Here is a 21,589-nt window from a genome sequence, read left to right on the forward strand (position 1 = left end):
ACCAACTCTTAGCAAAATTGCCAGCCTCCACTCTCACCCACCCATGGCCTCCGTCTGGCTTTGCCCTTGGGATCCCAGCTGCTGGGGCTGCCGTTACCACCACATGTTCTGATGCTCTTCAGGAATCCTCTCCTGACTGGAAGCCACCTCCATTTCCACACACAGCCCTGGGCAGCCTCAGGCTTGGTGTCTGTGGGACTGTGTAGTCGTGGTCTATCTCCCAACCATCCTGCTAGCTTTGTCTTCTCAGTGTCCAGCACAGTCATCATCAGAGTTGTTTGAGCTCTTGGAATGGAAGCTTGTAAGCATGTGGTTATCCAAAACACAATTCTGGAGTAAATAATCCTTTATACCCAGAGCCCTCCTGGTCACTTGGCCCAGCACAGTATCTAGGCCTCTCCTGCCGTGGTGCCGTCACACATACTGCTGCCTGTCTGCATACCCTTGTACCTCAGCTCAGGTGCCTGTCCTCAAGCAGCCTTCTTGGACCCTGTGTGCGGGTCACTTTCCACTGGCTGCACACTGCTCTGAGTCCAGGCTGGTCCTCACAGGGCACCAGAGAGCAGGCGTCAGCCCTTCCTACCATAGGTCCTTCTGGGCCACAGTGCAGAGGAATGAAGCAGGAAAGCCAAAAGGTAGGGACCCACAGGGTTTGTTCTTATTGCTGGTGTCAATGGAGGCAGGGGCCCTCCCGTGGTCAGCAGCGCTCAGACGTGCTCTTGCACTCACAGGTGTTCTGACGCAGGTTCCCTCCTGGGTGCCCTGCTTCTCAGCACAGAACTCTCCCAAACTCCTCCAGCCCTTCCCCTAGGCATCTTCCCCTCCAAGCACTGCTTGGGACTGTCGTTTCTGGGTCTGTGAAGGGGGCAGTCGTCCCTCGGCCCAGCTCACCCACTTGAGTGGCCGCACAAGCACAGACTGGTTGTTCTGCCTATTTTTCCGTAGGGAAAATCTGTTGTTCAGCTCTCCACACATGCATGCAGCTGAGCCCATTTGGTGCCAGACACTGAACTAGGTGCTTCTCATACATGCTGTGCCATAAACACCCCTGCCAGTTTAGTCTCATTTGAGCAGACCAAGTCTAACCACCACAGGAACTGGAGAGCCCCTTTGGGGGTTTTCTAGACATTCCCTCCACACACTGACATGGTCTCTAATCTTGCCAAACACTGACATCTTTGAAGATTCTTCAAGTAGGAGGCTAGAAACCCAAGTCTCACTCCCAGCTCAGTCCTTTGCAGTGTGCTTTTGGGCACATTACTCCCTTGTGAGATGAAGTGGCAGGGTTGGGTGACTTTGGGGTCTTTAACCCTGGCACTGCTTCTCTTCTCTGGCTGTCCAACTACACAGATGACAGGGTAGAAACCAGCTCCCAGCATTCTCGCTGCCCTGGGGGCCACATGTCTGGCCCTCTGGGCCTCCCGCTCAGCCCCTTTGCCCCGCCTGCCCTCCACCTCCTCTGTTGGCCAGCCATTCTGCCTCTGTATCCTGCTGCTGCCTTGGGGCCCCAGGCTACAGAGCCTTGGAGCATGTCACCTGGGCTGCGGCCCTTGTCTGAGCAGGCCCATGTGTTTACTTCATCCAGGTCAGCTCCGATCCCTCCATGTACATTGAGGTGGAGAATGAAGTGACAGTGGTGGGGGGCGTGAAGCTGAGCCGCCTGAAGTGCAACCGGGAAGGGAAGGAGTGGGAGACGGTACTCACCAGCCGGATCCTCACTGCTGCGGGCAGCTGGTAAGGGTGGGCAGGTCCTTAGCCGGCCCAGGTGACACAGGCACACATGCCATCATTCTGGGCCTGGGTCTGTCTAGGGGACGTGCATGACCCTGGGAGCGCCAGCTCCCACAGAGGCTCACACCAGGCTTCACTCCAGGCCAGGCATATGCGCTTGCCATCTCAGTCCCTGCAACACCCAGCAAGGTCAGCATCAGTATGCCCATGTTATAGATGGGGAAACTGAGCCCCTGAGGATTACCCAGGCCAGTCTTTGGACCTGATGGCCTGATTCCCTTGTCCAGCCAGATCCCCAAAGTCTCGAGTTCCACGCTAAGGTGTGCCTGGCTCACTTTGACCTGGGCTGGTTCCTTTTTTGGATCCCAGATTTCCATCCAAGTTGGTCAGGATGGATTTCTGACTGTCCCTGAAGTCGCCATCCCAGCCCATTCCAGATTCTGCACTGTGAGGGGCACCACCTTGATTCAGTGATTAGTCACCCAGTATCTTCCCCTAGGTTCCTGGAACTATATGTGAGCCCTGTCCCTGCCTGTGTTAAATATGGAAGGGGAACCAGTGTTTCTCAGTTTCCTGCCTGATGTAGCGTCCCAGTCAGGACCACGTGGGAGACACTCAGCAGAAGTTTATAGACATGACCACTTACATACAGTCATCGTAATTACACCCTTAATCATCTGCCATGAGGTCCCATGTAGATGCTTTTACTTGTATCAAAGCATGTGGCCTTAGGTCTTAGACCACAATTCTTGTGGTCCCTGAGTGAGTTTGTGTTGTTAGGCCTAGGGGACCCTACTGTTTGTTCTGTTCCTCCCTCGAATTCCCCCTCTAGATGAGCTGGCTAAACTCCCGGTCCCAGGCACCTGTGTGTCAGATACTGCCACAGGCTCCCACTCTCTGTGCCTCCCCCAAGGCAGGTGGCTTCCCCAGCTGAGGGCTAAGGGGTGTCAGCACAGCCTCTCCCACAGTGACATAGCAGCTGTGGGGCAAGCCTGCTGGACCACCTGGGACCTCCCCTTCTGCTCAGTCCTGTCCAGTTCAGGCCCAGCCTGCAGACCTGCTCCCCAGTGTTACAGCCCAGAAATGATGGCTTTCTTTGCAGTGGGCTAACTTGAGGCAGGCTCTGACCACCAGAGATGGGCAGATAGAATTCAGTCACAGTACCAGCCTGGCCAGCATAATGAAACCCCATCTCTACCAAAAATACAAAAATTAGCCAGGCGTGGTAGCGTGTGCCTGTAATCCCAGCTACTCGGGAGGTTGAGGTAGGAGAATCACTTGAACTGGGGAGGTGGAGGTTGTCGTGTGCCGAGATCACACCACTACACTCCAGCCTGGGTGACAGACTGAGACTCTGTCTCAGAAGAAATAAGAATTCAGTCACAGCACTTCGGAGAGCTCCCTGCTGCCCGTGCTGTTTATAGTGTTTTCTGATTCATACTCTCCAAGTAAATATTTGTAAACAAAAGCATCTCACTTGCCTCTCCCTTTTTGGAGCCAGTAGCAACAGTGTCTCATTAGGAAAGCGGTTGGCAGAGCTCCTTACTTAACTGACCTCCTTGAGCCTGCTGGGGTGACTGGCTCAGCAGGATAGAAGTGACACAAAGCGGGGCTCTGGGTAGCTACTGTGGCCAGGATCTCACTATACTGGTTGCACATCTGCTACTGCTGACTGGGGTCTAAGCTCCAGCCTCACCCTGGGCCTGTGGCTGGGCCTTAGGGGGCTCTCTCTGGGAAGGCAGCAGCCTGCTTGTGCAGGGCCCTCCCAGGGGCCTGGTGGTCACTCAGAGGAGAGGCTGGACAGTGTCCAGACTGTTCTGTAAGGCACTCCTGGTTTGGGAGCGACATGCATCTCCCACGCCAGCCAGACAGCCTCTTGGACACAGGGGTGCATGCTGTCATCCCTGCACTTCTCTTAGCCTGCCTTGTTAGAGACCTTCTTAGGACTGGTCTGACTAGTTGCAGCCAGGAGACTGTCCTGTGGGTACTATGTGGCCTTATCCGATAAGCAAGGCATGTTTCCTGGGTGATCATCAGAGGCATTGCTCTCCAAAGCCCCCACACCCTTTGGTCAGCATCAGTGTGAACTTAGGAAAGCACGGGCAGCCTGTGAAAAGAGGACAGACACCTCTTTCATCCAAGATCTCAGGGAGGCTCCAACAGCCCCACCAGCCCCACCCTAACCCAATCCACCTTACCCTCTGACTGTACCTGCTCAGGGGAGGCTCTTGTTGGGCCCAGGCAGAGGAAAGGCCCACACATCCAGGGCTACTGTCTTGGCTGCAGCACCCAGCCCCCGTGACACCTGCCTTCACTCTGTCTTCTCAGTGATGTGGTGTGTGTCGCCTGTGAAAAAAGGATGCTGTCAGTGTTCTCCACCTGTGGTCGCCGTCTCCTCTCTCCCATCCTCCTGCCGTCCCCGATCTCTACTTTGCATTGCACAGGCTCCTACGTCATGGCGCTCACCGCTGCAGCCACACTGTCTGTCTGGTGAGAGGCAGGTGCAGGGTGGGTGGGCTCCAGCCAGGGCAGGACAGGGCTCTGCAGGCCCCACCTCACTGCAGGGGCAGGGAAGGCAGTGGACAAGGCTGGCCATCAGGCCCCAGAGGAGGCCCTGAGCAGTTAGTGATATTGCTTTTGTTGGGTGCCCTGGGTAGGCTGAGGGCTGAGGGATGTTGTGCAATGGGGATGGAGGCAGCTTGCCTGCTTGATTATCTCCTTACTGGAGCAGCTCATGCAACCAGTTGCACTGCCAGGGTTCTATGCGGAGTTCATCAGAAATGGAGTCTTAGCTGGCAGAGTGTGGCCATGTTCCTGATGTGGCTGCTGTGGCCCAGCTTCCCCCAAAGTGGTATGGACGCTGAGGGTTCCCCGTGGCTCTGTTGCCTGGGCTGTGTGCTGCATCCTTATGCAGAGGGAGTGTAGTGGCACATGGAGAGCAGAAGCCACGCGTAGCCCAGAGTCCCTCTCACCAGGAGCAGCCAGGGTTAGGGGCGCATGCAGTAGGGACCAGGGTGTCTGAACGACTGAGGCACACTCTGATGTGTTTACTTGGGTTGGTGAGTAAACTGTTCCCTGTCTCCTTCCTAGGGATGTTCACAGACAGGTGGTTGTGGTGAAAGAAGAGTCTCTACACTCCATTCTGGCAGGTAATGCAGGCAGCAGGCTGCCCCTACTCCCCTGGGGGCCCAAGTTCATGTCTGATGCTACAGAAGGGCCCCGCTCAGAGAGCCAGGCTCTGGCCTCAGCACAGAGCTCTCTGTGAGGCAGGAGGTGCAGTTAAGCTGCAGGAGACACACACTTTTTGGGGACGTGTTTGAATGGGTCCCCAAGAGGTGACAAGAGCCTGGTGTGTGGCAAGGAGAATGGCTTGCCCTCCCTATTTGCCAGGGCAGTGTTGACGCATTTGCTGCTGGGACTGTGGGAGCCTAGAGTTTAGATTTCTCCTTTGATGTGTGTGCAAACACTTGCTGATCAGAACACACCCAGAACTCATTCCCGTGCTGTCTCCAGGAAGTGATATGACGGTATCACAGATCTTGCTGACGCAGCATGGAATCCCAGTAATGAACCTGTCTGATGGGAAGGCGTACTGCTTTAATCCGTCACTTTCTACATGGTAAGCAAGCTGACCCCCAGCACTATTCCCTGGAAGAGTGTCTGTCTGCTCTAGACAGCAGAGCAAAGGGTCGTGGCCTACAGGGCTGCCTAGCCCTGCTTTTCCTGAGAGTCAGGCCCTGGAGTGAAGGCTGCTTTGACTATCTGTGCATGCTTCCCTGTCCCAGCAGGACACTGCAGCCTGTGGCCTCTACCCTCAGAGCCTATGTGCAGGAGCACTGTCCTCCTGCATTATTTTCAGGAGCCACTTTTTGAAAAAGCCCCAAAATTGTTACGGTTTTTGCTGTGGCCCCCTTAGCCACCATGAGCATAGGTGAGTTGGCTTTACAGGAGCCTTACCAGGACTAGTCAATTTCTGTGAGCTTAGTAAGTACTTCAGACTTCCTCAGTGAATTAGTAAGGATGCTCATCCACTTACCGAGGCATAATGGTCTGTACTTTTCCTCTGTCCACTTCGGAATTTGGAGCCCTTTTCTGTACTTGCAAAATACTTTATACACAGAGCTCTTAACCCAGACACATGAAATATGTACATTGTGTTCCAGCCACTCCAAGTTCTTTTCTTCTGTCTATACCTTTGGTCCTTAAGAACCAAAGCTTGCTACCTCCTAGCCTGTTTTCTGTTAAGAACTGCCATGCAGAAGTCTACATTCACACTGAGACTTCTTTCTTGAATTTGGAAAAAAAAAAAAAAAAAATGCTGGGTGCGATGACTCACACCTGTAATCCCAGCACTGTGGGAGGCTGAGAGGATTGCTTGACCCCAGGAGTTTGAGACCAGCTTGGGCAACATAGTAAGACCCTGTCTCCACCAAAAAAAAAAAAAAAAAAAAAAAAAAAAATTAAATAAGCCTGGTGCAGTGGCAGACATCTGTAGTCCCAGCTGCTTGGGAAGCTGAAGCAGGAGATCCCTTGAGCCCAGGAGGTCAAGGCTGCAGTGAGCCATAATCACACTACTGCACTCCAACCTGGACAACAGAGTGAGACCCTGTCTCAAAGGAAGAAAAACCTCCACTGCCTGCTCCCCCAAATTGCAAAATGTTATCTATTATATATGATTGCTGTAATAATGGAAATAAACTGATTATTTAAGAAGAGAAATATTGATTGTCTATAGGCATCTTTGTATTTTGGACACATTTACAAAGACATCCAGCTGTTCTAAAAGTGTGTGAAGAGTCTTTTCTTCACAAGGATGAAAAAGGTCCAGAGTAGGTGGAAGGACTGCCAATCTGGGATAGTTGTAGAAATAAAGGCAGGTAGAGGCCTGGCATTACTCCCCAGCTACAGGACCCAGGCCATGTGGGCCCCTGGGCAGACCATGGCAGTATTTGAGCCGAGCATCAGAGCACACTGCACACACAGGCCTGCAGTCATCAGGAACCAACATATGGAGCTGAAGTGTTCCCAGCAAGGGCCCTATCCACAGCCTTCGCCTCATTCATTTTTCCTCGGGAACAATGATCTATCAGACCCATTACCATGAATCCTGTCAGTGATAGGCGCCTGTGCAGAAGTGCAGGGGCGCTCAGCTTCTGCTGGCTTTCTGTGTCAACAGGGGCTGCTTCTCTGTGGCCTCCTTGCCAGCCTCCTCTGGTAGATATCTTGGTTTTCCTGAGCTCTGCTCCTGCCTTTGCCTCCCCAGGAACCTGGTTTCTGACAAGCAGGACTCACTGGCTCAGTGTGCAGACTTTAGGAGCAGCCTGCCATCCCAGGACGCCATGCTGTGCTCAGGACCATTAGCCATAATCCAGGGCCGCACCTCCAAGTACGTGACCCCAGTGCCATGGCCTCTGTCCTTAGTCCTGCCCTGGGGAAGTGACTGGGTCAGTGCACACACAGTCCCTACCCAGGCCTCATATCCACCTGCCCTTCCCCTGTGCCCCAGGTGCTGGTCAGCACAGGCAGGCTGGGCAGGACAGACTAGGGGTGCTGAGGGTAGTGGTCCTGCATCAAGTAATATCTTGGGGTTGGGGGCAGCAGTCACTGGCCCTGTCACTTCAGGGGCCCAGATGGCAGGTGCTGGGTGAGATACCCCAAGGGTGCCAGGAGGCACATGGCTGGGATGTGGGGATGGGCAGACAACAGATCTGGCATCTGCCAACAGACTAGCTAGTGGACGGGAGGCCTTGGCAGCCCTGGTGCCTGCCTCCTGCCAGCTCCTTGCCTATTGCACATGGGGGCAGTTCCTCACTCTGTAGTGCCTGCTGCCTCATCATGGAAACTCTCTTGGTCTCTGCAGCTCGGGAAGGCAGGCTGCCCGGCTCTTCTCCGTGCCTCACGTGGTGCAGCGAGAGACCACCCTGGCCTACCTAGAGAACCAGGTGGCAGCAGCACTTACCCTGCAGTCCAGCCACGAGTACCGCCATTGGCTCCTCCTCTACGCACGGTACCTCGTAAACGAAGGTGAGGCTCCTGGCAGCCCTGAGCAGCTTTCTCCTTCTGCCCCTCCATCCTCCCAGGCCTGGCTTAGTCCCTGTGGAATCAGGGAAAAGGTGTGATGGCCCAGATCCCAGCCTGCTGCTCTCCCATCAACAAGATGGGCCCAGCAGCCTCTACCTCCCAGCCTGAGCTGCAGTTAAGGCAGCTCAGCAGGCACCCAGCCCCTTAATAGGCTCTGAGGCTCTAAATAGAGTGGCCCTGAGGGTGTTCCTGCAGAGGAGCAGCAGGACAGGCCGCAGGAGGGTGGAATAGATGCCTGGGTGGAAAGACATGGCCTGAAGGAGTAGATTCTGTGTTCTGGCTCCTGCCCTGCACCACACCTTGGCAGTGCTGCTCATCAGTGAGGGCATCTTGTAGCAGTGGTTCTCTTCCTCCTCCCAGCCCCTCCTGCCCTGGACAGGCTTGCCTGATGTCCTGCACTTACTGAGGCCCTCCATTCCTGGTGCTTCCTGCCAGAGCTCTCACTCTGCTGCCTCCCCTGCAGAAAGCCAGGTATGCTGGAAGAGGTGGCTGCACTGTCCTCACAGTGACTCCAATAGCCTTACCAGCTTTTCCTCCCACTTGAGTGCAGCCTTCAGGGTGCGGCATGGGCAGGCCCTCCCAGAGCTCTTCCTGTGCAGCTTCCTGGCCTTTTTGCTTTATTTTTGTCATCACCTTCCCCGTTTTGATTATAATTTAGAAAAAAATTCAAGTACAGAAAAGACAGAGAAAATCATAATCAGACCTTCACGAATTTAATTCCCAGAACTAACATGTCATATGTGCCTCTGGCTGTGTAAATATGAGTGTGTGTGTGTGTACATACACTTGTAAATGACAGCAAATATTACTGATCAGCTTGAAGCCTCCCCTCCCTCCCTGCAGACCGCAATGATGAATTTGATGTTTACTCTTCCCACCAGGTCTATGTGGTTGCCATTATGTGTGGTCCCCAGCTTTTCTGAATACTCAGCCTTCCCAGGCCCTCATACCTCTCCTGTGGTGCTCTAGTCACATCTTCCCTGGGAGCCCCTCCTCTTATTCCACTCTGGTTTGCTTCATCCTAGGTGTTGATTGGGACTTGCTCTGATGCCCTACATCAAGTCCCTACCTCCTGTCGGCCCCGCCACCCATCTTGGGATCACTTCTGCTGCTTGCTTCTCTTTCTCCATCCTCCACATGCCTGTTCCAGTGTCCATACACCAGTTACCCATCTTCCATTCTGTCCCTTGTTTCCTTGGCTGTTAAAAGGAGGAATCTAGTGTAAAAGTGGACCCCATTCACTTCCAAAATTCCTCAGATTCCAGTTTCACCTCTCTTACTCCACCCTTTTCTTTGGACAATTTAATCCATTCGCTATTGCTTTAGCTGCCCCGAGTGCTGACAAACCCCGACACTCTACCTCCAGCCTTTCTAGCAACCCTACTGGGTGATGCCCATAACCCTTGAGTTAATGGGCCTATGCCCCCTCCACTCAATTGCCCCTCCTCAGTCATACCTTTGCCATCTCTTACCTCCTATGAGCTGGCCTCCCCACCCTCCTGACCTCCTCTTAACACCAGTTGGCAGCCCATATTCTCAAAGACAGATCTTACCAGCCCACAATTTCCCATATTTTCCCATCACCTTAAGGAGTTTATCACAGAATTGGCCACATCTTGTTTTTCCTCTGGGCGCAACACACAGAGGAGGTACTACAGATGTTGTCAGGGGAGTGAGCAAATGAGTGAAAATCTGCAATTATGGGTCTCAGTGCCCCACACTGAGAGACATGCAGGGGTATCTTGCCCGTAGTAGGCAATAAAATACGCATGTGTTTATTCTGATTTGATAGACACAACAACATAGCATATTCTTGATTTTTATTTCTTTTTGTAATGTGTTCCTATTTCTGTTTTGTTTTTTTGTTTGTTTGTTTGTTTTTCTATAATTAGGGTTTGAATACCGACTTCGAGAAATATGCAAGGACTTACTGGGTCCGGTTCACTACTCCACTGGAAGCCAGTGGGAGTCAACAGTAGTGGTAGGTGCTTCTTTCATTGTTGCTGCAAGAATTCTTTCTTGAAACATGAAGGTGGAGATTTTTTAAATAAGCCAAAGGGCTTTGAATTGTGTCCTGTTAGACTTCTCCAGCACTCAGCCTCAAGTCCCAGCATCAGTGAGAGGGTGACATGCCTGCCCTCCACAACCTAGCAGGAGGTGGGCCCTGGACATCAGGAGCCACAGAGTGCTCCTCCACATGCCTATGCTGAGGGAGGCTGCCTGCATGGGCTCTGGGCTTGATTGTGAAGACAAAAGACGGAAGGTACTTCCCTGCCTTCATGGAGCTCAGTCTGGTAGGGATGCACACATAAGCAGAGAGGCAGTTAGGTCAACAAAATATTTTCAGACTAGATTCAGACTAAGAAGGAAATAAGCAGGGTCTTCAGATGAGAGTGCCTGGGAAGGAGTGACCAGGGAAGGCCTCGCGAGAGGACACTGCAGATGAAACCCAAGGAGAAGAGTGAGACGGCCGTATAGAGACCTGGAGAAAGTGTTTCCTAGTAGAAGTGAGAGTAAAAGTAGAGTGTTTGATTTGTTTGAAGCCACTGTGGCTGGCACATAGAAGGCAAAAGGAGAGGGTGGTGTGAGATGAGGCAGGAGGTGCCACAGAGACCTTTCGAGAAGCTAGCGTTTTCTTCTTGGCAGAGTTGGCGCAGAGGTGTCATGAACTAAAATAGAAAAACAATCAGGGAGTGTCTTCTGTAACAGTCCCAGGAAGAGATGAAGGTGACTTGGATCAGTGTGGTGGCCATGGAGAGGGGAAAGGGGACAGGTTCAAGATGTATTTTGGAGACAGAACCAATAAGATTTGATGGGTGGTTGAATGTGGAAGGAAAGAGCGTAATGAACATGTGGCACCTCCAGGTGTAGCTGAAAAAATGGATGCCGGAACCATTGATTAAATCAGGAAAGGAACACATTGGTGGGGGACGGGAGAAGGTATGGATCTAAGAGTTAGCTCACAGTTTCATTCAATCATTGAGCAGTCACTGATGGGGCACCTCCCCTGGCCAGGCGTGGTATAGGCATGGGGCAGGCAGCAGTGAATAAGGCAGACTGAGTCCCTGCATTCATGGATCTGCTTTCTTATGGAGAGAGACAGACTAAGCAAATGAGAAGAGGTATCTGTAGTGTCTTGAGTGGTGATGGATGCCATGGAAAAAAAATTAAAAGGGCAGGGAGATACAGAATACTGGCAGGACGCTGTTTCATGTTGGGCAATTAAGAAAGGCCAAACTAAGCTTGCAGCGAGCCAAGATTGCGCCACTGCACTCCAGCCTGGGCGACAGAGCGAGACTCCGTCTCAAAAAAAAAAAAAAAGGCCAAACTGACAGATAAGCAGAGACCAGAAAAGGTGAGGGATGAAGCCATGCATATATTTGGGAGAAGAACATCCAGGTGGAGGGAAAGTGCAAAGGCCTGAGGTGGGAGAGTTTAGAATTTAAAAGGAACAGCCCAACAGGATGGTAATGGAAGGGCGAAAGGAGTTAACATCAAAAAGGCTGGAGGGTCAACCCTCACAGGCCTTGGTTTGTACAGAGGCCTAATTTTTTATTTCATTTTTAAATTTGACTGTGGTGTACCTTAATTGACTAGGTACTTTGAATCCTAGGTTCAAAGTCAAATCCCCTTAGGTCCCTGAAGGCATCGTTCCATAGACTTTGCATCCAGTTTTATTGCTACAAAATCTATTGTAAATCTAATTTCCATTGCTTTGTAAGTACTTTGGGATTCTATCTTGGCGTTTTGAAGATTCAAAAATCTCATTCATTCTGTGGAAATAGAGATAGAGACTAGTGATTTTCTTTGTTTTTCCTATTTGATTATTTCTTCCGTTTCATTTTTCCTATCGTCTGAGAGATGTAATATCCTCTCTTTTTAAAATCAGCTGTATCGCTGGGCGCAGTGGCTCATGCCTATAATCCCAGCACTTTGGGAGACCGAGATAGATCACCTGAGGTCAGGAGTTCAAGGCCTGCCTGGCCAACATGCTGAAATCCTGTTTCTACTAAAAATATAAAAATTAGCTGGGTGTGGTGGCACACGACTGTAATCCCAGCTACTGGGGAGGCAGAGGCAGGAGAATAGCTTGAACCCGGGAGGAGGAGGCTGCAGTGAGCCAAGACTGCACTACTGCACTCCATCCTGGAAGACAGAGCAAGACTCCGTCTCAAGAAAAGGAAAAATTTTAAAAAAGTAAAATCGGCTGTATCAGGCCAGACTTGGTGGCTCATTCCTATAATCCCAGCACTTTGGGAGGCTGAGGTGGGTGGATCACCTGAGGTCAGGAGTTTGAGACCAACACAGCCAACATGGTGAAACCCTGACTCTACTAAAAAACAAAAATTAGCTGGGCTTGGTGACAAGTACCTGTAATCCCAGCTACTCAGGAGGCTGAGGCAGGAGAATTGCTTGAACCCAGGAGGCAGAACCAAGACTGTGCCATTGCACTCCAGCCTGGGCAACAAGAGCGAAACTCCATCTCAAAAAAAAAAAAAAAAAAAAAAGCCGGGCGTGGTGGTTCACGCCTGTAATTCCAGCACTTTGGGAGGCCAAGGTGGATCAGATCATGAGGTCAGGAGTTTGAGACCAGCCTGGCCAACATAGTGAAACCCCATCTCTACTAAAAATACAAAAAATTAGTCAGGCATGGTGGCGGGCACCTGTAATCCTAGCTACTCGGGAGGCTGAGGCAGGAGAATCACTTGAACCCAGGAGGTGGAGGTTGCAGTGAGATCACGCCATTGCACACCAGCCCAGGCGACAGTGTGAGACTCCGTCTCAAAAAAAAAAAAATCAGCTATATCATTTTTTATGCTTTCAATTCTTCGCCAGATTTTTAATTTAGTCTTTTATCTACTTTAGCATAATAATCTTACTCATTTTAAAGCTTTATGTCTGATAATTCTAGTATTGGGAGCCTTCACAGATCTATTTCTGTTGCCTATAAATATTTCTGCTGTTTCTCATTCAGATTGTCTTATCTCCTTATGTACCTGGTTATTTTTTACTGTCTGGTGGACATAGTAGTTGAAAAATTTATTGTAGAAATAGTTTGAGGCCTAAGATGATGTTATCTTCTTCTACAGAACACTTCTGTTTGCTTCTGCCAACTTCTTGGCAGTAGCACTGTAGGGATGCCATGATCCTGTTCAGGGACTGAAGTTTTGTAGACTGCCTGGAACTCAAAGCTGGGTGCTAGCTGGTATAGATGCTGGTTTACTTCCAGTTGACACTTATTCTAGGTTGTATACCTTTGGAATACCAGGACAAAGGAGGGGTAAGTTAACAGGGCCCTAGCCCCTGCTTTGGTCCCCCTAGGCCCTCAAGTTATTGTTTGTTTTTCCAAGACAGAGTCTCGCTCTGTCGCCCAGGCTGGAGTGCAGTGGCACAATCTCAGCTCACTGTAACCCCCGTCTCCTGGGTTCAAGCGATTCTCCTGCCTCAGCCTCCCAAGTAGCTGGGATTACAGGCACATGTCACTACGCCCAACTTACTTTTATTTTTTTAGTAGAGGCGGGGTTTCACCATGTTGGCCAGGCTGGTCTCAAACTCCTGACCTCGCGTGATCTACCCACCTCAGCCTCCCAAAGTGCTGGGATTACAGACATGAGCCACCGCGCCCAACCCAGACCCTCAAGTTTGGTAGAAGTTCTGCCTAGCCTCTTCCTCATGGACAAATATTTCCAAAGCAAAGACATCGCTCTTTGGATTTCTGTCTTCCCCACACCATGGCTCAGTTATTTATCACTAACGCATTAGCTCTCAGAAGTTTGCTTCTATTTGTCCACCTTTTTTTCTTTGTTGTCAGTGAGGAAGCCTGTTCTGAATTGCATGGTCTGTTAATAGAAGGAAAGCTTTGTGATATCTTCTCAGATATCAGCTGCAGATGCTAACATTTTCTAAAATAACTTGTTCCCTGAATTATCTGCCTTTTCTGGGTTCAATCTTTGATTTGTTCATTGTGGTCTTTCCTTTAGGACATTTTACCCTATCTGGAAATCCTTGGTTATCAGGTTGTAGTTACAAGTGAAGGACCCAGATTGGTAGTGCACTCAGGTTTCTTTTTCAAGAGCACAGCTGTTTGCTTAGCACATCTCACCTCCAGGACAGGCCGATGAGCCATCTACTGGAGTGGGAGGCAGGCAGACACCTGCCCAACGAGTCCCCATCATGGGCAGGTTGTGGCGCTTCATTCTGTCAGCCTTAGCCCAAGATGCCAGCCAAAGCTCACCATAGTAGTTCTCTTTCTTAGCCTGAAGGCAAGCACTCTGGGTCATGGTGGTACAGACAGAAGGAGCCACAAACAGGCTACCATTTGATGGCCATGATTTCTTCTTCTCCCCTCCTTCCTGCTGATTGTTCTTACCAACTCCAAACAGGACACTTCACTGAGGCTCTACCTAAGAGAATCTGTGGTTCACCTCCCAGAGTCACCTGTCAGAATGTACCACCTGCTTTCCACCCTCTGTAGAGGTCTCCTAGCCCTTCCCTCATGGTTTCAAGGTGGCTTCCATGTCCAAGATCAGGGAAGGAGAGAGAACAGGAGAAATCTGGCAACAGCAACATTCACCCTGTCATCAGAAAAGAAATGCTCTCCCAGAAACTAGTCTGTGCCTCTCAGGCAACCATTAAATCACTTGGGCACCCACCCCTACTGCAAGAGAGGCTGGGAAAATGAGCACCTTTTCTGCCTTTGTACAAAGGAATATGTAGGAGAAGAGAATTTAGAGCAGACATAGACATAGCCAATCCCAGTGTCTTCTGCCATATCCTCTCCTGATCTAAACACTATTCTGAATTTGTTCCTTTTTTTCTTTTGTTTACTGTCTTTTCATCTAGATATTGGGGCAGAGGAGATGAGTGAGCATGAGCCTTCTGTGCTCTTGTTGGGTTTATTTATCAATGCTTTTTTTTTTTTTTTTTTTTTTTTTTTTAGACGGAGTCTCTCTGTCACCCAGGCTAGAGTGTGGAGTGTAGTGGCATGATCTTGGCTCACTGCAGCCTCTGCCTCCTGGGTTCAAGCGATTTTCCTCCCGAGTAGCTGGGATTTCAGGCATGCGCCACCCATGCCCAGCTAATTTTTCTATTTTTAGTAGAGACGGGATTTCGCCATGTTGGCCAGGCTGGTCTTGAACTCCTGACCTCAGGTGATTCGTCCACCTCAGCCTCCCAAAGTGCTGGAATTACAGGGGCGAGTCACCGCACTCGGCCTTATTTATCAACACTCTTATGGTGAGAATTGGTCATTCAAGTGGAGCTAATCCTTCAGATAACTGGGAAAATATAGCTGTGGTTGGAGGATGGACTTCCAACCAGCCATGCTGACTCAGCAGCCCTCCCAAGAAGGCTTCTTAGGAGAGCATCATTTCATATGTTTAAGAGCCGCTTGTGTTTCCTTTTTTTTGAACTATCTGTTGAAATACTTCTTGCCATTTGTTTTTCTCATTGGTTTGTAGGAACTCTTTATATATTATAGGAGGTCTTTATATACTCTGATTTGAGCTGCCAGTGCACCACAGGGATGCCAAAGGTTCAGATTTCTTTCAACTTCAAGGATCGTTTGCATGGTTCAGTGTGCACGGAAGGAAAATGGGAAGCAGAAGGTTGGGACACTAAGCAACCACCTTTCAGGTTCCTGGGCTCTGTTCTGGCTCCAGCCTCCCCAGCCAGGCTCTTCTCTTAGGAAGCCTTCCTTTGGTGTGGTCTTCAGTGTAAGACAGGGGTCCCCAACCCCTGGGCCACAGACCAGTCAGCAGCAACATTAAGGAGCACAAACCCTATTGTGAACTGCACATACGAGAGATCTAGATTGTGCTCTCCTTATGAGAATCTAATGCCTGATGATCTGAGGTGGAACAGTTTTATCCTGAAACCATCTTCCCCTACCCCGCTGGTCCATGAAAAAATTGTCTTCCACAAGACCAGTCCTAGGTGCCGAAAAGGTTAGGGACTGCTGCTGTAAGACCTGTGGCAGTGACCAGAGAGGTGGTGATTAAGTTGTGTGTTGCAGGCCATACAAAGAGCTATACATCACATCCTGAAACAGTGGAGAAAACCATCCTTTACTGAGAGCCGAAGGGTGAAGAAATATCAATGATACTTGGTCGCTCTTTATACTGACTTCAGGCCAGAGGGCAAGTCCTCTTGCAGCTCTTGCAGCTTCTTCCTAGTACCACAGGCAGGCAGAATGTTTTGCTTTGTTTATAGTAGTTTTTCACTGAATCTTTAGGGGTTTCCATATATAAGATAATGTCATCTGTGAACAGAGATAATTTTACTACTTTTTTCCCAATTTGGTTGCCTTTTATTTCTTTTTCTTGCCTAATTGATCTGTCTAGGACTTTTAATACTATGTTAAATATTAGTGCTGGAAGCAGGCATCCTTCTCTTGTTCCTGATGTTAGAGGAAAAGCTTTTAGTCTTTTACCATTAAGTACGATGTTAGCTGTGGGCTTATTATTTATGGTCTTTATTATGTTGAGGTAGTTTTCTTCCATTCCTAGTTTGTTGAGTGCTTTTACCAAGAAAGAGTATTGAATTTTCTCAGATGCTTTTTCTGTAGTAAGATGATCATATCATTTTAAAATTTTCTTGAATTTCATTAATGTGATATATTACAGTGATTGGTTTTCATATATTAAACCATTCTTGCATTCAAGGAATAAATTCCACTTAGTCATGGTGTGTACTTCTTTTAATGTGCTTTTGAATTCTCTTTGCTAGCATTTTGTTGAGGATTTTTGCATCACTGTTTACAAAGGATATTGGTCTAATAGTTTTCTTGTAGTATCTTTGTCTGGCTTTGTCAGGGTAATGCTGTCCTCATAGAACGAAATAGGAAATATTCCTACCTATTTGAGTTTTTGGAAGGAGGATTGGTGTTAATTCTTTAAATGTTTGCTAGAATACATCAGAGAAGCTATATGATTCTAGGCTTTTCTTTATGAGAGGGTTTGGATTATTGATTCAGTTTTCTTGCTCGTTAGAGATCTGTTCAGATTTTTAATTTCTTTATGAGCCAGTCTTGGTAAGTTGTCTCCATTTTATGTAGGTTATCAGATTTATTGTCATATAGTTGTTCATGCTGTTCTCTTATTTATAATCTTTTTTATTTTTGTGGCATTGGTTGTAATGTCCCCGCTTTCATTTTTGATTTTCATTATTTGGATCTTGTCTCTCTTGAAAGTTTGTCAATTTTGTTCATCTTTTCAAAGAATCAACTCTTGGTTTCATTGATTATTATTTTTCTATTTATCTTGTTTATTTCTGCATTATCTTTATTATTTTCTTCTGCTAGCTTTGGATATAGTTCTTTTTCTAGTTCCTTAAGGTGTAATGTTAGATTATTGATTTGAGATCAGCTTTCACTGCATACTGTTTTAGTATGTTGTATTTTCATTTTCATTTGTCTCACATTGTTTAATAGTGTGTTTTTTCAGCCAGGCGTGGTGACTCACGCCTGTAATCCCAGCCCTTTGGGAAGCTGAGGTGGGAAGATCACTTGAAGTCAGGAGTTCGAGACCAGCCTGAGCAACATAGCAAGACTGTCTCTCTCTCTCTCTCTCTTTCCCTCACTGTGGCCTCAACCTTCTGGCTCAAGCAATCCTCCTGCCTCTGCCTCCTGAGTAGCTGGGACTACAGGCGTGCACCACCACACCCAGCTAATTTTTGTATCTTTTATACAGATGGGAACAATGTGTTTTCCAGCTTCCACGATGTTGTAGATTTTTGGAGACAGAGTCTGACTCTGCCATCCAGGGTGGAGTACATTTGTGTAATCTCAGCTCACTTCAACCTCCACCTCCCAGGTGCAAGCAGTTTTCCCACATCAGCCTCCTGAGTAGCTGGGACCACAGATGTGTGCCACCATGCCTGGCTAATTTTTTTTTTTTTTTTTTTTTTGGTAGAGGTGGGATTTTGCTGTGTTGCCCAGGCTGGTCTCGAACTCTTGAGCTCAAGCAATCCACCTACCTCGGCCTCCCAAAGTGCTGGGATTATAGGTGTGAGCCACTGCACCTGGCCTCTTTTCTTTCCTTTAAATATGTCTTCCCACTGACTATACTGATAATCTTATTGAATATCCTATTTACATGAGTTGCTTTTCTTTTTTTTTTTTTGACATTTTAGTGCACCCATCACCTGAGCAGTGTACATTGTACCCAATGTGTAGTCTTTTATCCCTCACCCCCTCCACCCTTCCCCTTGAGTCTCCAAAGTCCATTACATCATTGTTATGCCTTTGCATCCTCATAGGTTAGATCCTACTTATAAGTGAGAACATATAATGTTTGATTTTCCATTCCTGAGTTACTTCACTTAGAGTAATGGTCTCCAACTCCATCTAAGTTGCTGTGAATGCCATTATTTCATTCCTTTTTAAGGCTGAGGAGTATTCCATGGTGTATATATACCACATTTTCTTTATCCACTCATTGGTTGATGGGCATTTAGACTGGTTCCATATTTTTGCAATTGCAAATGGTGCTGCTATAAACGTGTGTACAAGTGTATTGTTCACATAATGACTTCTTTTCCGCTGGGTAGATATACAGTAGTGGGATTGCTGGATCAAATGGTAGTTCTACTTTTAGTTCTTTAAGGAATCTCTGGCCAGGTGCAGTAACTCATGCCTGTAATCCCAGCACTTTGGGAGGCTGAGGCAGGAAGATCACCTAAGGTCAGGAGTTCGAGACCAGCCCAGCCAACATGATGAAACCCCGTCTCTACTACAGCTACTCGGGAGGCTGAGGCAGGAGAATGGCGTAAACCCGGGAGGCGGAGCTGCAGTGAGCTGAGATCCGGCCACTGCACTCCAGCCTGGGCGACGGAGCGAGACTCCATCTCAAAAAAAAAAAAAAAAAAAAAAATTAGCCAGCCATGGAGGCACATGCCTGTAGTCCCAGCTACTCCAGAGGCTGAAGCAGGAGAATCACTTGAACGCAGGAGGCAGAGGTTCCAGTGAGCCAAGATCGTGCCACTGCATTCCAGCCTGGGTGACAGAGTGAGACTCTGTCTCCAGAAAGAGTCCCCATACTGTTTTCCACAGTGGTTGTACTAGTTTACATTCCCATCAGCAGTGTAAAAGCGTTCCCTTTTCACCACTTCCATGCTAGTATCTATTATTTTTTTATTTTTTAATTATGGCCATTCTTGTAGGAGTAAGGTGGTATGTCATTGTGGTTTTGATTTGCATTTCCCTGATAATTAGTGATGTTGAGCATTTTTTTCATGTGTTTATTGGCCATTTGTATATCTTTTGAGAATTGTCTATTCATGTTCTTTGCCCACTTTTGAATGGGCAAAATTCAAAATTATTTGTTTTTTTCTTGATGATTTGTTTGAGTTCCTTGTAGATTCCAGATATTAGTCCTTTGTCAGATGCATAGTTTGCAAATATTTTCTCCCACTCGGTGGGTTGTCTGTTTACTCTGCTGATTATTTATTTTTCTGTGCAGAAGCTTTTAAGTTTAATCAGGTCCCATCTATTTATCTTTGTTTTTGTAGCATTTGCTTTTGGGTTTGTAGTCATGAACTATTTGCCTAAGCCAATGTATAGAAGAGTTTTTCCGATGTTATCTTCTAGAATTGTTGTGGTTTCAGATCATAGATTTAAGTCTTCGATCCATCTTGAGTTGATATTTGTATAAGGTGAGAGATGAGGATCCAGCTTCATTCTTCTATATGTGGCTTGCCAGTTATCCCAGCACCATTTCTTGAGTGGGGTGTTTGTTCTGCACTCTATATTTTTGTTTGTTTTGTTGCAGATCTGTTGGCTGTAAGTATTTGGCTTTATTTCTGGGTTCTCTATTCTATTCCATTGGTCTATGTGCCTATTTTTATACCAGTACCATGTTGTTTTGGTGGTAACAATATCCTTGTAGTATAGTTTGATGTCAGGTAATATGATGCCTCCAGCTTATCTTGCTTTGGCTATTTGGGCTCTTTTTTGTTCCATATGTTTTTTTTTTTTTTTTTTTGAGACGGAGTCCCACTCTGTCACCCAGGTTGGAGTGCAGTGGCACAATCTCGGCTCATTGCAAACTCTGCCTCCAAGGCTCAAGTGATCCTGCACCTCAGCCTCCTGAGTAGCTGGGACTACAGCACGTGCCAGCACACCCAGCTAATTTTTGTAAGTTTTGTAAAGACAGGGTTTCACAATGTTACCCAGGCTGGTCTCGACCTCCTGGGCTCAAGTGATCTGCCCACCTTAGCCTCCCAAAGTGCTGGGATTACAGACGTGAGCCACCACGCCCTGCTGTGGTTTCATGTGAATTTTAGGTTTTTTTTTTCTAGTTCTCTGAAGAATAATCATGGTAGTTTGATGGGAATTGCATTGAATCTGTAGATTGCTCTTAGCAGTATGGTCATTTTTTATTCTACCCATCCATGAGCGTTGGATATGTTTCCATTTGTTTTTGTTGTCTATGATTTCTTTCAGCAATCAGTTTTTCATTTTTTCTTGTAGAGATCTTTCACATCCTTGGTTAGGTATATTCTTAAGTATTTTATTTTATTTTATTTGCAGCTATTGTAACAAGGGGTTCTTGATTTGATTCTCAGCTTGGTTGTTGTTGGTATACAGCAATGCTACTGATTTGTGTACATTGATTTTGTACCCTGAAACCTTGCTGAATTCATTTATTAGATCTAGGAGCTTTTTGGATGAGTCTTTAGGGTTTTCTATGTATACGATCATATCATTGGCAAATAGCGATATTTTGACTTCCCCTTTACATATTTGGATGCCCTTTATTTCTTTCTCTTGTCTATTTGCCCTGGTTAGGACTTCCTAATCCAATGTTGAATAGCAGTGGTGACAATGGGCATCCTTGTCTGTTTGAGTTCTCAGGGGGAATACTTTTTATCTTTTCCCCGTTCAGTGTAAAGTTGGCTCTGGGTTTGTCATAGATCACTTTTATTATCTTGAGGTATTTCCATTCTATGACGGTTTTGCTGAGGGTTTTAATCAAAGGCATGCTAGATTTTGTCAGATGCTTTTTCTGCATCTATTGAGATGATTGTATGATTTTTATTTTTAATTCTGTTTATGTGATGTATCTCATTTATTGACTTGCGTACGTTAAGCCTTCCCTGCATCCGTGGTATGAAACCCACTTGATCATGGTATATTATCCTTTTGATACACCATTGGATTCGATTAGCTAGTATTTTGTTGAGGATTTTTGCATCTATGTTCACCAGGGATATTGGTCTGTAGATTTCATTTTTGTTATGTCCTTTCCTGGTTTTGGTATTAGGGTGATACTGGCTTCATAGAGTGATTTAGGGAGATTCCCTCTTTCTCTATCTTTTGTAATAGCTTCAGTAAGATTGGTACCAATTCTTTGAATGTTCAATATAACTCAGCTGTGAATCCATCTGGTCCTGGACTTTTTTTTTTGTTGGCAATTTTTAAATTACTGTTTCAGCCTTGCTACTTGTTATTGGTCTATTCAAAGTTTCTGTTTTTTCCTAATTTAATCTAGGAGGGTTATATATTTCCAGGAATTTATCCATTTCCTCCAGATTTTCTAGTTTGTGTGCATAAAGGTGTTCATAGTAGTCTTGAATGATCTTTTCTATTTCTGTGGTATCAGTTGTAATATCTTCCATTTTGTTTCTAATTTAGCTTAATTGGACCTTTTTTTTTTTTTTTTTTTTTTTTGTGACGGAGTCTCACTGTGTTGCCCAGGCTGGAGTGCAGTGGTGCATCTCAGCTCACTACAACCTCTGCCTCCCAGGTTCAAGCAATTCTCAGGCCTCAGCCTCCCAA

The 21,589-nt window shown here is 47.4% G+C and overlaps 1 protein-coding gene across 5 annotated transcripts in view; it reads left to right on the forward strand.

Moving 5' to 3' along the window:
- HIRA (histone cell cycle regulator) overlaps positions 1 to 21,589 on the forward strand; it is a 101,553-nt gene that overhangs the window by 70,591 nt on the left and 9,373 nt on the right. For all 5 annotated transcript variants that reach the window (XM_073007026.1, XM_007975048.3, XM_073007023.1 and 2 more), the window contains 7 exons: positions 1,586 to 1,734; positions 4,060 to 4,221; positions 4,822 to 4,880; positions 5,245 to 5,350; positions 6,995 to 7,117; positions 7,592 to 7,755; positions 9,705 to 9,793. In XM_073007026.1, coding sequence (XP_072863127.1) covers positions 1,586 to 1,734; positions 4,060 to 4,221; positions 4,822 to 4,880; positions 5,245 to 5,350; positions 6,995 to 7,117; positions 7,592 to 7,755; positions 9,705 to 9,793 — 852 coding nt within the window. The remainder of the gene's footprint in view (positions 1 to 1,585; positions 1,735 to 4,059; positions 4,222 to 4,821; positions 4,881 to 5,244; positions 5,351 to 6,994; positions 7,118 to 7,591; positions 7,756 to 9,704; positions 9,794 to 21,589) is intronic.

The sequence above is a fragment of the Chlorocebus sabaeus genome, chromosome 19 (genome assembly GCF_047675955.1).
Source record: "Chlorocebus sabaeus isolate Y175 chromosome 19, mChlSab1.0.hap1, whole genome shotgun sequence".
NCBI classification, from domain to species: domain Eukaryota; kingdom Metazoa; phylum Chordata; class Mammalia; order Primates; family Cercopithecidae; genus Chlorocebus; species Chlorocebus sabaeus.